Below are 16,336 nucleotides of genomic sequence, written 5' to 3'. Positions count from 1 at the left end.
TAATTTTGTGAAGTTAGATGGTGATTTATGAGAGGCAATTTTTTAGTTTCCCAAGAGTTAGGATTATGATCCATGGCATGCTTTTGTACTTAAGTATATAGCAGATATATATGTTAATTCTAGTCATTTTACAGTGATTTTAATTTAATTTGTATACACCTCTTACCAGCATTCAATGTAATGGTCAAGTATTTTGTGATTGTGTTCTTATTCCTGTGTGAACTCCTTACCTTTGGTGGGGTACAAAACCTCAATATGTGTGAAAACACAGTTTTCTGTCATTTTTCATTAAAAAACCATTTATGAGTAATTTCAGAGAATTTAACTGTAAAAAATTTACATTAAAGTTTTAAAATATATTTTAAACGTACATTGTTGTATTCTTACTATAGACTTACTAGGTATAATTAAATTTGATACTAAATTTAAAGTAGACAATTTCATTTCTTGGTTTGAGAGTGTGAAGATATCTTTGTGTGGGTTAAATATTATAAAAACGTTTTTCAGTTGTAATTCATATTATATTTGAGAATCAGTGGCAAGACTGCTACTGTTTTTCATTTCCCTTAAAGTCTGTCACTATTTGAGACATTACATTCCTAAGACATTTTCTCATTTGGTTCTTTTTAATGGTTGTCCTAAGTAACATTTAGAAAAGGGAAATTAGTTGATCGTATATTTGGAAAAGGCAGTTCAGTTTTGGAACTGAAGGTGCCATTGCTGCTGAGAAAGAAAAGGTGGTGCTGTTAAACGCAGGCCTGCCATCAGCTCCAAACCCTCCTGATCTCAGAGACGTGAGCAGTGAACGTGCGTCTTAGAACTGATGGACGCGGTGTTCTGTTATTTTAAAATTTATTTACTTTAAATACAGTCCTGTAAGAATTTGGACAAATTGGACATGCTAACAGGTTTTTTAAATGAGTGTTAACATAGGGAGGTAATGAGGCAGTGCTGTAATATCGACTGTGATGGGGTCAGATGTTGCATACTAATTAGTGTACCTGTTTCCTCCATTGGAGGCTTATTTTGTAGTAAAATGTCTGAGAGCTAGTAAAAATTTGTAAATACTTTGGTTAAATTTTGTGTAGCATATAATCATCAGCAGAGAGTTAAAAGTAAAAGTAACTGGCCTGCTTTTCCATACCTCCCGCAGAAATGGTAGTTTATTTAAATATGCCCGTTAGTCTTTTTCACAGTGATATTTTACTGCTGCATGTAGGGAGTTCTGTTCAACCTTTGAGATTAATATATGTGGTTATTACTGTGAAGTTTTACAAAATACATAATTCAAGTGTTTAATTCTGCTATTAGTAGTACATGCTAATTGTCAGCTTTTAAAAACTAAATCTATTTTCCCAGTAATAGTCTTTCCAGAAAAACACCTCAGAAGTTTTCATACTGAAATTATAACTGTGTGTTTATACTCATGCTTTCTATGTTAAAAGCACTGCTATTGAAATTTTTATGTTTACTTTTTCAAACAATGTGATGTTGCTCCCTAGTTGTGTCTCTCTGATTTAAAAGAAACCAGTATTTTTATTACACGGTGCTGTTACATGCAGTATAAACTTTAATGAAAAAGAGAGAGGGAATTCCCTGGCCGTCCAGTGGTTAGAACTCGGCCCTTTCACTGCTGAGGGCCTGGGTTCAGTCCCTGGTTGGGGAACTAAGATCCTGCAAGCCGTGTGGCGCTGCCAGAAAAAAAAAAAAAAAAAAAAAAATTCAAAAAAGAGAGATCAGAACAGTATAATAATAACTAATTAGGTTTAAGATGGCATTCACTTCATAAAATCAGTTCTTTTTTCATGAAATTGGGGCATAGCATTAGCAAAATGTAACTCTTCATTCAGATGCTTCTTTTATTTTTTAAACATAGTAACTAATTAAATTGCTCCTTTCTTCCTTCTATGTGTGATCCTGATTCTGCTGGACTTTCTGCTGAACTTCATGACACCACCACTTGGGATTTTGCCAATTTTTCTTGTCACTTACATTTGGCGTGTTCCAAATGGACTTCACATGTATTATGTGGTATTATATAGCACAATGATAGATTTCCGCAAGGACCACCGTCTCAGATGGGCTCACCTATGGGTAGTAGAACAGGTTCTGAGACCCCCCAAGCACCGATGAGTGGCGTAGGTCCTGGTAGTGGTGGTCCTGGTGGTTTTGGTAGAGGAAGCCAAGGGGGCAACTTTGAAGGCCCTAATAAGCGTCGTAGGTATTAAACATTCTTTCATTCCTGACTACTTAGAGGAAAACAATACACTTTTACCTGTTACCTAGAAGTGGTTTTATTGTTATTGTATGTAGACGTTAAAAATTTTTTTTTTGTAAAACTTGAGGTTTTTGTATTTTTCTTTATTCATAAGCTTTGTAGATTAGAATGGTAATGATGATACTCATCTTTGTGAATGTTCAAATGTGTTTGTGACTTTAGCTAAATATAAGTATGCCATAGTACTGTGAATTCTATGTAGTTAATCTCAATAAAGAAATCATCTTGGATAATTTTAAAATGTTATTAGTGATATTCTCTTATAGTTTTACTAAACTTTGCTGTAACAGTAATACTTTGGTTGCTTTAACTAATCCCAGCCATTTAAAAATGCAAATGACTTTCTGTTTTTTAGTTTGTGCAAGTTGCCCTGAAGATAGAAGCTTAGTGAAAACTGATGTCACTAAGGGGCAGACAGAGTAGTACATTGGGGAGGGCGGGTTTGGGGATTACATCTGTATGCACCATTGATGTCCTGTGAAATCAGAGTTGTGTCTACATTTCATATAGATTCTGAATATTCGAATATTCTGAGGAGGAATATTAAGGATATCTTTGTCCTGTGCTGATTTTTCCAAATAAATCTTTTGAGTCTTGGAAAAAAAAAAACCTGTTTGAAGGCAAATCTCTTTTGCTTATAAAATAATGTCTTATTTTTAATCTTATCTGCTATTATTTATTTGGTGTCAATATCTAGATCTTACCCTTTAAATTTTCTTTAAAATCAAACAATACTGTTAGGTTGGATGTTAGGTGAGGATTTACTGTGTGATTTAGAAGAAACTGGGCATTTCTTGAGCATGTTGGTTTCTAGAAGTGTTCAAGGTGGCCTGACTCTGCAGGGTTGTGAATGTTCTTCTGTCGTTCAGGAGTCTCTCCAGCAAAACTTGTCTGACAGGCTAGGTGTGCTTGTCTCCCAGGAATACAGTTCAAGTGGTGATTTTAAAAAACAGAATTAACTTGAGTATGGCTAGTGTTATCGGAATCAGATCTCTCTACTGTCAAATATGTTTCGAAGATTGATTTTCAATAGTAGGGAGAAACATCCTGTCACATTGGGATTTTTATTCCAAAACAGAGTCCTCGTTATATTTAAAATTCTGTATGTTAGACATGTTTAATTTAGAATTACATTTGAGGAATCATGTATTTAATGTAAACCACAAATCTGAGGCATCAGGCATTGGTCATAGCATAGTTATTTCTCACATAACATTTCAGTGTGTTAGTATGTCATGCTTTTAGCATTTTTCTGAAGAATAATTAATGTGCTTTTTTAAAGTGAACAGTATGTAAATATTGCCTCATCTTTGCATGGTTTCTGTTTTTGCTAGAAGGCATACTTCGGAAAGAAATAAGTTTGGTTACTTATTTAAATTCTTGCATAAAAGCAGTTGAGTGTAAAGCATGATTGAGATGCATGCTTTTGTATCACATTTTTCTTATGTACTATTTTATGTTCTATTTTTTAGACACAACAGTATGGATGGAATTGTTTTCTAAAATTTGCAGTTTTCTTTTGTTTTTGGCAAATCTTTGAAAACATGATATGGAGATTGTAAAATAATAATCAAAGACTATTCTCATCACGTTTTCCGTGAGTGTGAGTTGGCAGGGAGTGGGATTTGTTCTGATTTGTGACATTAATTGCAGTGTGGGGAGTTTTAACATCAGTTATGATTTTTAAGTGATGTCTCTTTGCACCTAAATATATACCTTTCCCGTCATCTGTTATTTTTATTCATATAATCCTTAGGTAATGTTTAGCATTGTATTTTGCTTCAAAGCTGAATTAAGATTGGGAGAAACTTTATCCTTGATGTTAATTCCAAGCTATCTTTGGCCAAGGCTGTGAAATTCTATATGATTCATTCAAGAACATTTGAAAGCATTGCACAAAGAGATGCCCTAATCTCCTGAACTTTCTAGTGTCCGGCTCACTCTGGCTCCAAGAACAGAGCTCTGCACAGCTTTGTCCCTGCATCGAGACAGTCCTTGTTCCAGTTCTTACCAAGTTTACCCTGGGAACAGTCAGCTTCTGAGTGACACTCAAGTGGAGCATCTGTGAATTGCTAGTTATTCAGTTTTTAGTGTTTTTATCCAGTTAAACAACTCTGTGGCTCGCTCAGTCATTGTTTTTTCTTGTGAAAAAAGTATACCCAGGAAGACATTTGAATGTCATTTGCTTAAAACCAGTAAATATAAAAATAAAGAATAGTACTAGCTTTTCTAAATAAGTGTGAATTTGTCATATATGCTCCCATAATTCTTTCCATAAAAAGAGAATATGAAACAGTTTTAGTATTATAACATCACAATATTATGTTTCTTTTTGTGTAATGATTTGAAACACTGAATTTAAAGTCTGCAGGATTTAGGTTTCATATGCTATTATTAACATGCACAAAATAAAGGAATACCCATTTTCCAGTTGTTTTATTTTAGCAATGTATTTTGTTAATTTCCCCATTTTTGTTTATTTTGAGAATAAATGTATTCATTTTCTTCTTGACAGATCCAGTTTTTAAAGAACTGTTGGTTCACTTGTATTTCATAAAGCCTAATTTGTTATTCTTCATTGAGTTTTTGGATTTTTCTGCTTAAAATCAGTGCTGAGAGTTCATTGGAAGAGATTAAATATTTGTTTTTAATCCTACAGTATCGATAATGGAGAAAAATATCTGTTTTACTTGGAATTGCCGTTTAATAGAAATAGAGATTATCAGCAATGACAGTAACTGAATTGGATCTTGTTTCCCAAATAATAATTGAAATCATACCATCACATTTTATTCAGAAACATACTTGTTGAATATTTCAGAAACTTGGTGTTATATGTAAACTCTATATAGTAGTTGCTGAATGTCACGATGAATGGTTAATAGTCGTTTATTAATAATTTGGGGGTGGGTTTATAATTACAACTTAGATTCTGGATGAGAGAAAGAACATATATATGTGATTGAAGGGAAATGTTTTGTGAAAGAATGTGATCAAATGTATGTTTAACCTTTAAAAAAATATGATATTTGGTGTCAAATGGCACTAGTCAGAAATGAAAGGGACACTTCACTTGGAAAAACAGAGGACATTTCCTGGGGAGTGGTGGCGATATTTAAATGTGGTGGGTTTTGTTTTTTTGTTTTGTTTTGTTGTTTTTGATATGTTAAGAGTTCTGTTACAATATCTAATAACATGTTAAAGTATATTCCTGAAATTTGAGAGGGTAGCAGTGATTTTAAAATCAGATTTATTTTCAAGAATAAGGGAGTGAACACCCACATACCTGGCTCGTAGATTCCACAGTTGTAAATGTTTTCCTGTCTTTACTTCCTAGTTGGTCAGATACTCCTAGACAGGGGCTCGTGGAGTTGGGGCAGGGGTGCTACTTCAAAGTAAGCAGCCAGGCCATCTCTTAAGTGGTGTAGCCCAGCGTGGGTTATTTCATCATAAATAAATCAGGATTAAATGAATTGACAGTAGTTTCATATTTTCCAAAAGTGTTATTTCCAGCGCCCTTCACTACTAAATTTTTTAAAATGGGAAGCACTTGTAATGTGAGTAAAGTACGGTTTCCCAGCTGTGTAAAATGAAGTACGCGCAGTTTCCCAGTTGGACGTGGTTAAGTAACTTATGGAATGTCACTCTGGGAAAACGGTGAAGAATTTCACTATTTTTAATAGTATCTGATCATAACTTTTAAAAATAGTTTGCTGATCTTTAAAATCAGGATTTATTGATTATATATTGTATTAGTTCTTTTTTTAATCAATAGCACTGTCTTCTGAATGTAGGAAAAATGTTTTGAAAGTTTCTTTTCCTTCCTTGATTACTGAATAACATGATTACTGGTTGAAGTTTGAATCTTACATGACTGAATATTTAAAGGTCCAGAGTGCTGTGTTCCCTTGGGAATATTATTTGACTTTTTATCTTTTTGTAGAAAACCATGTTTAGATTATAAATATCTTTAAGTATTCCTTTTGGTTGAAACTTATTATTAGATTATATTTTTATTTACCTGGTGGAATTAGCAGTGTGTACTTATTTTTAAATGATATTTTCAGTAAGAGAAGCTTTTATTTTTTTGATGAAGGATACTGCATTTCTTAGAGTAGTGTAGCCAGAATTCATAATAGACATTTAAAAAAATTCTTTTTCAAGTATATTGTATTATGGCTCAAATCACTTGTTACAGTTACCAACTCCTCCCGCTGCAACAGATACTCTATTTTGTTGACTATGTTTATTTAAAAATCTTCAGTTAGAATTACTGTTTAAATTTGTCATTCTGAATTAAAGTAATGAATTTCAAAAGAAATGGTATTCTGCTTGTAAGAAAAATGTCGATTCTGTTTCATAGAATATAATCACCCAAATTTCATGCAAGGCACTTCTGTCTAAAAATTAAGACTCGAATTATTAGGATGAGGTAGAATTAAGATGTGTATTTAGTTTGAATACATGATTTTTTCTTTTTAATATTCCTTATTTTTTTAAAAGTATAAAAAATAGTTTTTAATCACTCATTAAATACAAGAGCCCTGCATTGATTGCTTCAGTAATAATGTAAGTGGATATCATATGTCTTAAATGGTCCATGTAAGTGTGGTGGTGGCGTTGATGGTTTTGGAATTGATGTTTATACCTGGAATTTGTGTCCAGCTCTGAAATTGTCATTACAAGATCAAATCCATTTTTATTATGTGTTATACATCTCGGTTTAAGGTAGAAAGTTTATGTATATAAGGTAGTATAAAAAACTTAAATGAGTAGCCGCAGAAATCCGTGAAGTTTCATGTCATATTTTTGTGACTGGATCTCTAAGACACTTTCTTCCGGGAGTTCTGACTTCTTTTATGCAAAATGTCAGCCAGGCAGACTTCTGTGAATGAGATTTTGCATATGTTTATCTTTGCCATGTTTGGCCCAAGTTACATACATTTTTATTTTTGTATGTTTTAAAAATTTATTTTCTGCAAATTATCCATATTATGTAATACATGAAAATAGAGAAACCATCTTATTTTATTGTACATTTTGCCAGAATAATTTTAGTTAATTTCTCCTCAGGGTATATTTAAATTATTAGATAATGTAAATTCATATTAAATGTGATGCAAGTGTGGCCTTGCGTTTTTATATATTAAGAAAAAGCAAAAAACTTGACATAGTGATTCTCTTTTAATAATTTCTGATCTTTTTAGTGTTGGGGGCAGTAGTAACTTGCTCAGTGGCTGTTTATTCTATAATGTTCACTCTTTGAGTTGGTTAGAACATTTACATCTTCATGGATACGGTTAGAATATCTTAAACAGAATAACTGTGGAGCCAACAGTTTAGCAAACTGAGCGTAATAGTTGGAGTAATTGTCTACAAAATGGTACTTTCTCAGTCATAAGAATTTATGGGGAGCCATGTCATTCAGAATTTCACTGTATTCATTTATTTGTTGTACTGATTTTGTATTGAGAGGTCCTGGTGCATTCTGGACCCTTTCCACGGCCGAGATACAACAGTGGGGAAAAAAAATCCCTGCTTTAAATTAAAATACAGGAGCCATGATGTCCCTCTAAATTGACGGTTCTCTCACATAAGTATGCATTAGAATCACCTGGAGGGCTCATTAAAACACAGATTTCTGGGCTGCACCTCAAGAGTTTCTGATTCAGCCTGTCTCAGGTGGGGCTAAATAATGGGCGTTCCTAACAAGTTCCCAGGTGATACCGATACGTTGGGTCTGGGGAACTCAATTTGAGAGCCTCTGCTTTTACAGTGTTACTCTAAAGAGGCACAGTGACATTTTTGGTTGGTTGATTTTTGGTGGTGGTGGCATACGTGATTGTCCTGGTTCGTTGTGTATTCTGTAGGACCCCTGGCCAGTTGTTGAGACAAAAACCAAAACACTCTCAAGCTTTCCCAGCTGCTGCCAACTGGGAAGAACTGTGAAAAGTCCATTATTCTTGACCAGGCTATGTCATGGCTGTTGAGTGCTGAGTCTTAGACATAATGTGCGTTTATTAGTAATGCTCTTTTTGAACTGGGATTTTATTGTTGTGTTCACAAATCTAGTTAATTGAAGTGAAGAGGGAATACAGAGAAATATAAATACATTTTGAAAATTTTGTAGTTTTTCACTTAACTGATTTTCACCTCTCCTTACCAGTATGAGAATGAAACAGTGTAATAATTTGTTTTTGTGTTAGTGTATTTGAACATGCGTGTGCCAGATGACAGGTGAAGGTGCTAGAAAACTCCTGATCTTGGCTTACCATCCTGGTAAATACGACACTATTTTGATGGATTAAAATGACGGCCTTTGTATGAGCTCGTCTTTTGCTTTTCTAGATTGAGGATAAAGATTTGATAAATATATTTTCTAAGACCATGAGTATATTTATTAAATGTAATTTCCTTTGCTTTGCAGCTTCGATTTTCGTTACTCACTTTAGAAAGTAATGCCCACTGAGGAGTTCAATAAATGAGAATTGTTAAGTAATTTTAAGCTGTAAAGAGCTATAACCTGCCTTGTGAGACTTTACAAAGATTTATGCTAACGTATGTATGTGATTGAAAGTCTATTCAAAATCATATAGTACGTTGAAACAATGAAATTGGTCCATAATGAGAGCACATAGTTAATATATTGACAATAGTTTCTTCAAAAAAAAATTGTGACGGTGGTAGTGCAAAGAAATAATCGCCTGGTTTGCAGCCTTCTAAATATCTCGGAAGATAGTTGCTAGAACGTTGTGGCGTGTGTTAGCTCAGAATATCTGTGCATAGAAAACAAGTGTGGAGACTTGTCTCTTATTGTAACCCAGCTGTCTCCTGGGCGCCCCTCTGTCCTGCTTCCCACAGACTAACCCTAACACCAGGAAATCCACTTTGACCAAGAATTTTTCTGTTTTTGTGAAACAGAAATGGGTGTGGCTCTGGGAAGGCGTGTTATCTGTGATCAAGGAAGTACTCTCGTCCACAGACCCTGCCCTCGTTTTTATTAAGGATTCAGATTCGTTGCTCCTTGGGAGTCCAGGACTTAGGAAGCTCAGCTTCTACCCCAAGGTGACTCATTAACCTATTTTCCAGCAGGAATTCTCATGCAGGATAATGAGAGTAAAGCTTTGTTTCATCCATCCTCTAAAGCAAATTTATGTGGAAAGATTTCTAGATGCATTTGTTTTTCTTGTTTAACTGTTGATTACTAGTTTTCTTCAACCAAAATATGATCTGAAGTCCTGTGGCAGTACTTGGACACTCCAGTGAATTATATCTCTGCAGAAGTCGGTGCTTAACTATGTTCGGGCACATGCACGCAGAAAAGTGATAACTTTTGAAGAAGGAAACTGTCTTGCATTTCTGTTTCCAGTCTATACATGAGTGAATTTTTCTGACTCAGATTGTGATTTCCCTGTACTTCCTGCTGCCTCCACCCTCCCATATTCAACACCCCACCATTAGTCTTCTAGGGAGTCATAAGAGGGTTATGATCTGTTGCTGCTATTTAGATTTATGCATGATGATTTATTAGGAAAATTTAAAAGACCTTGTTTTTTTTTTGCTTCTTAGCTGTGTATTATGCTTAATGGACCTTTGTCTGGAGCCATTAAATCTTGTAAAATATTTGTAAGAGGGTGATCAGAAGTTCTTGCTCCAGATTTGGGGGGTGGGAAGTACAGTACAGAAAATACATATTCACATTCTTAATTTCTGCCTTGCAGTGTAATGTGCTTATATTTGAAGAATAGTAAATTTAATCCATATCCTGGTATTTGTGCCTCTAGCGTTAGAGGTAAGGTAAGCTAAGGTATTCACATTACGATCTTTTAGACCAATGACTGGATGAATTCTCTGGGTTAAAAAAACAGATCTGATAATTTGACTTGTCTTGCAATTACTTGAACAATACGGAAGAAGACTGCCTGTCACAACCAGTTTCTAGTCATTCTTTTTTTTACAGGTCATATAAGTATAATACACATATTAAATAATTTAGCAACATGTAAAACAGTACTGCTCTCAGCAGTTGCCACGTTGGCAGTGGTATCTTGTGGTCGGGGCACGGCCGATGCAGCTGTGCACGAAGCACGCCAGCCCTCAGCTCCCTGGCACTTGCATTCTAGATCTGGAGAAGCAAAGTGACAGATAATTGAGGTAACTTACCGCCTGGTCATCTGGGTAGAGAAAATGACGGCTGCTTTAGATAAGGAGACTGGAAAATGACTATCTCAGGAGGTAAGGGACAGCATCCTCTTTGATGTAGTCCGTGTTGATGGAACGGCGTTGTCGTGGGCTGGGTGGTGCAGTCAGTCGACTGTAGGAGCCCCACTCTCGTGTGGCGGCCACAGGTCGCTGTTGGGCCTTCGCCACGGGATGGGTGAGGCTGGGGCTGGGTTTTAATTGTATTATAATTACCTTAAATACCGTTATCAATACAGTGTTAAGCATGTTTGGAACAACTTGGGTATGAATTTACTTTTGCATCTTTAATGAAATCTAAATACACATAAGTATTGAAGAAAATTTACCATTTGAATTAGATGTGTAAAATATACACAGAATTACAAAGACTTCGTATGAAGAAAAGAATGTAAAATATCTCAAGTTTTCATATGGCTACTTGTTAAAATGATAATATTTTGGGTATATTTGGTTAAATAAAGTATACTATTAAGCTAACTTCATCGGTTGCTTTTTTCCCCCTTCAATGTAGCTTCTAAGAAATTTCAATTTTCTTTTGTTTACATTATTTTTCTTCTGGGAAATGTTGGTCTAGGATAGTAACTGCCCGATTTTATTCTTTTCCTTACATGATTTTAATCCCCAAATCTTGGTACATGGTCTGTAATTGCGAATCTGTTTATTTTTATCTTTTAAAATGAATAACTTGAGGTTGAACTTCAGGGTTTGCTGAGTGTATGCTGGCAGCGCAGTGTCAGGGTGAGACTGCTTTCCTGTCGGGTGATGAGCTGGTGTGTTGTACGCGAGCGGCAGACAGGGCAGAGCCCCCAGTTCTCCAGAAGCAGTTGTGCACGTCGTCTGCATTTTACGCCCTTCACTTGTGTTGCTTTTCTTTTGTTTATTTTCTACGATACTCTCTTCATACAATATTGAATACTACAAGTCCTGAAGAAGCTTTATTGTCGTACAGGGTTTCTCCTAAAACTTTGTGTGAAATTTTTGTCTTCATTTATTTACTTAATTTAATCCAGGATGTCAGCTCTGAGAAAGTAGGGACCTTATCCATCATTTAGTGATTTATCCTCATTTCCTAGCAAGTCCTTGTTAAATGCTTGTTTAGTGAATGAATGACACCAACTGTAGGACAGACTCTGTATTTACTAACTGGAATACAAAAATGAACAAAATATGGCACCTGCCCTCTTGGGATTTGGAGTTTATGGATATATGTAGAGCTGTAAGCAAACCTTTAGACCAGGTGGTAGCAATGAAGCAACTGGGAAATGCTCTGAAAACCCAGAAGCGAATATCCACTCACGCTGGGAAGATTTCACTAAGATGATCACTTTTGAGCGAGTCTTGAAGGTGAGTAAGTACTTGCCCATTGTAGGTTTTTAGGCGGGAGTGGAGGGAGGGCTCTGGGGTGGTGAGGACGAGGCTGGGGCGTCAGTGAGCAGGTAAGAGACGAGAAGGGAAGGCTGCTCCAAGCTCTGGAGTCCGGACTTTGCCGAGAAGCTGAGGGAGTGGGAGTCGGGACAGTTCTGAGCGCAGTAGTGGCTGGGTCGTAAATAGAGAGCCGGTAGACTGCACAGACCACCGGTGCGCTCCCCAGCCCCTGCCCCCAGCTGCACACGCTGCTGGGAAGGATCTTTGGTATCTGTGAGGGTTGTTCAGATTGCAGACACAACCATGTCACATGTAGAGCATGTGTAATGGACCACACTCACCCTTGTGTCCCTGGGTTCTGAATCCATGGGTTCAACTAACAGTCGATTGAAAAATTGGAGGGGAGGAGGGGCATTCCAGAAAGTTCCAAACAGCAGCCCTGAATTTGCCACAGGCAGCTGTCCATGTAACGTTTCCATGGTGTTTGGTACCGTAAGCGATGCGAGGACGCGTAAGGCACAGGAGGGTGCACACGGTTTCCATGCAGATCCTGAGCCGCTTTATGGAAGAGGCTTGGGCATCCTTGGATTTTGGTATCTGAGGGGGTCCTGGAACCAGTGCCCTGCAAATACTGAGGGCAACTGTAGTGATTTGGTGGGAGCGGGAGATGCAGGGTGGCCTCGTAGCGGCCGGTTTGGGTGGTGGGCTGGTGGTGATGCCCTTCGCCGAGACACGGAAGGTAAGTGTTCAGGACTGGGGGTGGGTGTAGCTGCTCTAAGGAGAGGGAACGTATGTCCACTGGGTTTTGTAATATTTTGGTTTTGAGTTCCTACAGTGGTTTGTCGGGGTTTTAAAAACTGTATAAAGCTCCTGTACCTGGTAAACAGCGACCTCTCAAGGCCCTGTCGTCTATCACTGAAGGTGACTACAATACCCTCCTATCTGGTCCTGCTTTTACTGTCGCTCTGGGACTTACTCTGCACAGAGTATCTTGTGCTTCCTTCTGACAGGTCCCTCTGCTGTTTCAAATGCAATACTTCCCGTCTGAATTAAACCCCAGCTGGTCTCATAGGCCACAGGGCTTTACTGGATCTGCTCTCAGTGTGTGTTTCCAACCCCACCGACCTTCTGTCTGTTGCTCAGTGAGCACTGAGGTGTCTCCTCTGTCTCCCAAGGTCCCATAAGGAAGAGCCTTTCCCCCACAGAGCTAGATGCTACCCCTCCTCACTCCTGTCGCTTTCTCAGTGTATGACACTCGTTGGTGTTGTGCGTGCATTTTATTCATCTTTTATCAGTGTTCCCAGTATCATAGCACAGTTGGCACTTGCATGTCTTGAGCTGGTCTGAGGAAAAATCCAGGAGGAAAATAGGGAGTAATGGCATAGATTTGAGTTTTCAGTACCAGCTAATGTGTGTGGACAAGAATCCCAGATTGCTTATTCATTCAGTAGACGGTTATTGAGCAATTTTTGTCTCAGCCTGTGCGTAAATAATGAAGAAAGTGGAATTGGTCCCTGCATACTGTGTGCTTGAAGTCAAGTGGGTGGTGAGAGGAACCAGGGGGAGAAATGCGAGTTCTTAGACAGCTATCATCATAGTGGAGACTCGGAGCAAGAAGAGCCGGCACAGAATGTGAGGGAGGCCCAGTGTTTAACAGAATTTGGGAGAGTATGTACGTACCCTTACATGTGTCTCCATAGAAATATGTCTAAAAAGAAAGTATGAGGAGAAAGAGGGAAGGAGAGCAAAAGTAAAGGGAGTGATTTGGATTGGATGGAGGGGGGGGAGGTGGGGTTGGTGGGATGGAGAAGGACACGCGTCTCACAACTGGAACGCGCTCAAGGGGCTCTTCAGTCTTTCAACGTAAGAGCTCGCAGGGCACGTTTTCTGTATTGGCTGAGCTGCACACTGGAGCTTGGTGTTGGAGGACCCCCAGGCGTTGGGGGGAAACGGAAGCAGTTTATAAAGTGTTCTCTCCAGGAGAGTCAGGTTTTTTTCTAATTGAGTGTAAACCGAAGTCAAACAAGCATGTAATACATAGTTTGAAGAAACTTTTCTCTTTTTCGGTCTTTTGTGGTGTTAATTTCTATTCAAGTGTGTGTAATTATTCCGTACTCTGAGGGGTCCTTAAGGCTCCCGGCTCCCCTCCACCCCATCCTGTTGTTACTTGTTTGCTTCCATTATTGTGGTCTTTTGCTTAACATTTATTACTGTTCAACTGGGTGGATTGGAAGGCTTTTAAAAATTACTTACGAAATAGGCATTGTTTGCTTTTCTGGGTTGCCTTTAAAATGTTTCTAGAACATAGAATAACCCTTTTCTTAATTACATCATAGACAGTACTTAATTCCTGCATTTTGGTTTTTGCCTTTCGTTTGCTAAACATAGTATATTCTTGTAAGTCTCCTCACTAGATATTTTACAGTGAATACAAATTAATGTGTGCAAGTTAGGAAGGGTGGGGTTGCCGTTGTCTGGGGACCTGCAAGAAGCAGTTTTCTGTTTTGAGGTTTTTTTTCTCTCCTTGACCTCAGAGCTGCTGAAAAGTTGGGAGATAAATGTATAATGCAATATTTGGAAAGGTTTGAAAAGTTTTTCTGGTTTACATTATGGTGCCATTTTGGCTAATAATCAGCATGTTACAGTTGTATATATTGTCTGACTTCTATGGGAGGTCAAATAAATGTAACCAGGTCGAGTTAGGCAGACTTTTAATTAATTTTTTCTATAAGCTAATATGTAGTATTTGAAATACAAATATATTTTAATACATTTATTTGAACCATGGTTAAATTTTCTATATACTTAATAGTGTAGAAAGAACTGGTTTTTAAGACCAATTAATTAGGTGTTTGAACTATTTAAGTTTTTCATAAATTTTTCCCCAGCATCCTTTATCTTTACCATTTCCTCAGTTTCCATTATTCTTCATCACCGTCTTTATGTGGCTCCCTCCTCACCCCAGACTCCCCTCTGGAGGCCTCCCTGTTCTGCTTCCACCTGAGCTGTCGCTGGTAGAACAGCAGTGGCCACACTGACACCGGGCCCCTTCGGCTCCAGTGCTTTTCTGGATCGTACGTGTTCTCGGTGAGATTACCATTGAATGAACACTGGAGAATTCGTTGTGACAGTTAACTACGGTTCTTTTCCTGTTTGTCCCTTAATAGTTCTTTTCTTTCGGATGGCCTGTGAACACAGACTCAGACAGCATGGGGGCTAGTGCTACAATGAGTGTTGCTTTTCTTTTAAAGGAATTTTATCACATCATTAAAAATAACATAGGTATTAAAATACTGATTTAATGTACACATTTTGTTGCTGTCATATGATAACTTGGATATATGTTAATACTGTATTTTTCAATAAAATAAATGATTTTTAAAAAATGTATAGGGCCCACGAATGAATTGTAAGGGAATATATTATTGTTATATTTGGAAAGAGCCTAGGTTAGTGTACGCTGAAAGTGGCTGGTGATTCTGAATCACTGATTCTGAAGAAGGTCTATCAGCTACATTCAGAAAGTATTTGCTTCTTTTAAGACCAAGGCAGCCAGTGTGGGGTAGACACGAGGTGTTCCTGTTCTTGAGCAGCTTTGACTCGCTCGGTTAGAATCCAGCACAGTAACTAAAGGACGGTGCAGGAAAGGGGGGTGAACACCAGCAGGGTAGCGCCTTTTAATAATCAACTTGAGACTTGTGTTACATCTGCATGAATTGGGAAGCAGATAGAAGAAAGGAAAAATTCAAGAAAGCACCTGTGAATACAGAATAAGTCTTGGAGTCTTGTTATCAGAAAATAATGTCTTTTGTTGTGCTGGGCTCATTGGAGTAGGTTACCTAGTATCCCGTTAACCCGTTTTAAAACATCACCTGCTGTGTGCACAGTTCAGTGGCAGAGCTTGGTATACTTGGAGACTTGATGTATGTATTACACACGGAACCTGTTGTCCAAAATTGTTACAGGGAGTTTGGAGAAGAGAAATGGAAATAAGACAAACTAATTGGGAAGGATTTGCAAAGGCTGAATGAGAGGAAATGTTGCTGCTTAGGGTGGGAGGGTTAGAAGACCCTTCAGAACACAAGGGGAGAATTACTGAATGAGCGTGTCCAAGGCGTTGGGGAGGTAGAGATGTCCGAGTGGCATCTCCAGGATGAGTTTCATCTTGTTTTAGGAGCAGGCGGTATCAGAGAGGGGCCATGATGAACAAAGGCTGGGGGCTAATAAAGGTGTATGCAGCAACAAGTTAGCGAAAATGAGACTGGAAAACTAGTCAGCTCTTACTCCATGATAAGGAACCACTAGGAGATTTTTGGCAAGAGAGTGAGGGTCCTGAGATTTGTATTTCATAAAGGTTAACTAGAGTAATCGTGGAAGGATGGCTTTGTACGCAGATGGCAGGCAGGACAACCAGCTGAGATCTGGAAAAGGATTGGAGAAGAAGAGGAGGAATCAAGATGTATCGGTGAATTATAAAATGGTCAGAATGTG

At 37.7% G+C, this 16,336-nt stretch overlaps 1 protein-coding gene across 1 annotated transcript in view; it reads left to right on the top strand.

Moving 5' to 3' along the window:
• PSPC1 (paraspeckle component 1) overlaps positions 1-4,856 on the top strand; it is a 61,853-nt gene extending 56,997 nt beyond the window's left edge. Inside the window, exon 9 of the mRNA XM_024125836.2 lies at positions 2,043-4,856. Within this exon, the coding sequence (XP_023981604.1) occupies positions 2,043-2,228 (186 nt within the window). The 3' untranslated portion in view covers positions 2,229-4,856. The remainder of the gene's footprint in view (positions 1-2,042) is intronic.
• Positions 4,857-16,336: the final 11,480 nt, after the last annotated feature.

Source organism: Physeter macrocephalus, chromosome 13 (assembly GCF_002837175.3).
Source record: "Physeter macrocephalus isolate SW-GA chromosome 13, ASM283717v5, whole genome shotgun sequence".
Lineage (NCBI taxonomy): Eukaryota > Metazoa > Chordata > Mammalia > Artiodactyla > Physeteridae > Physeter > Physeter macrocephalus.
This window is presented reverse-complemented; position numbering and strand designations above follow the sequence as displayed.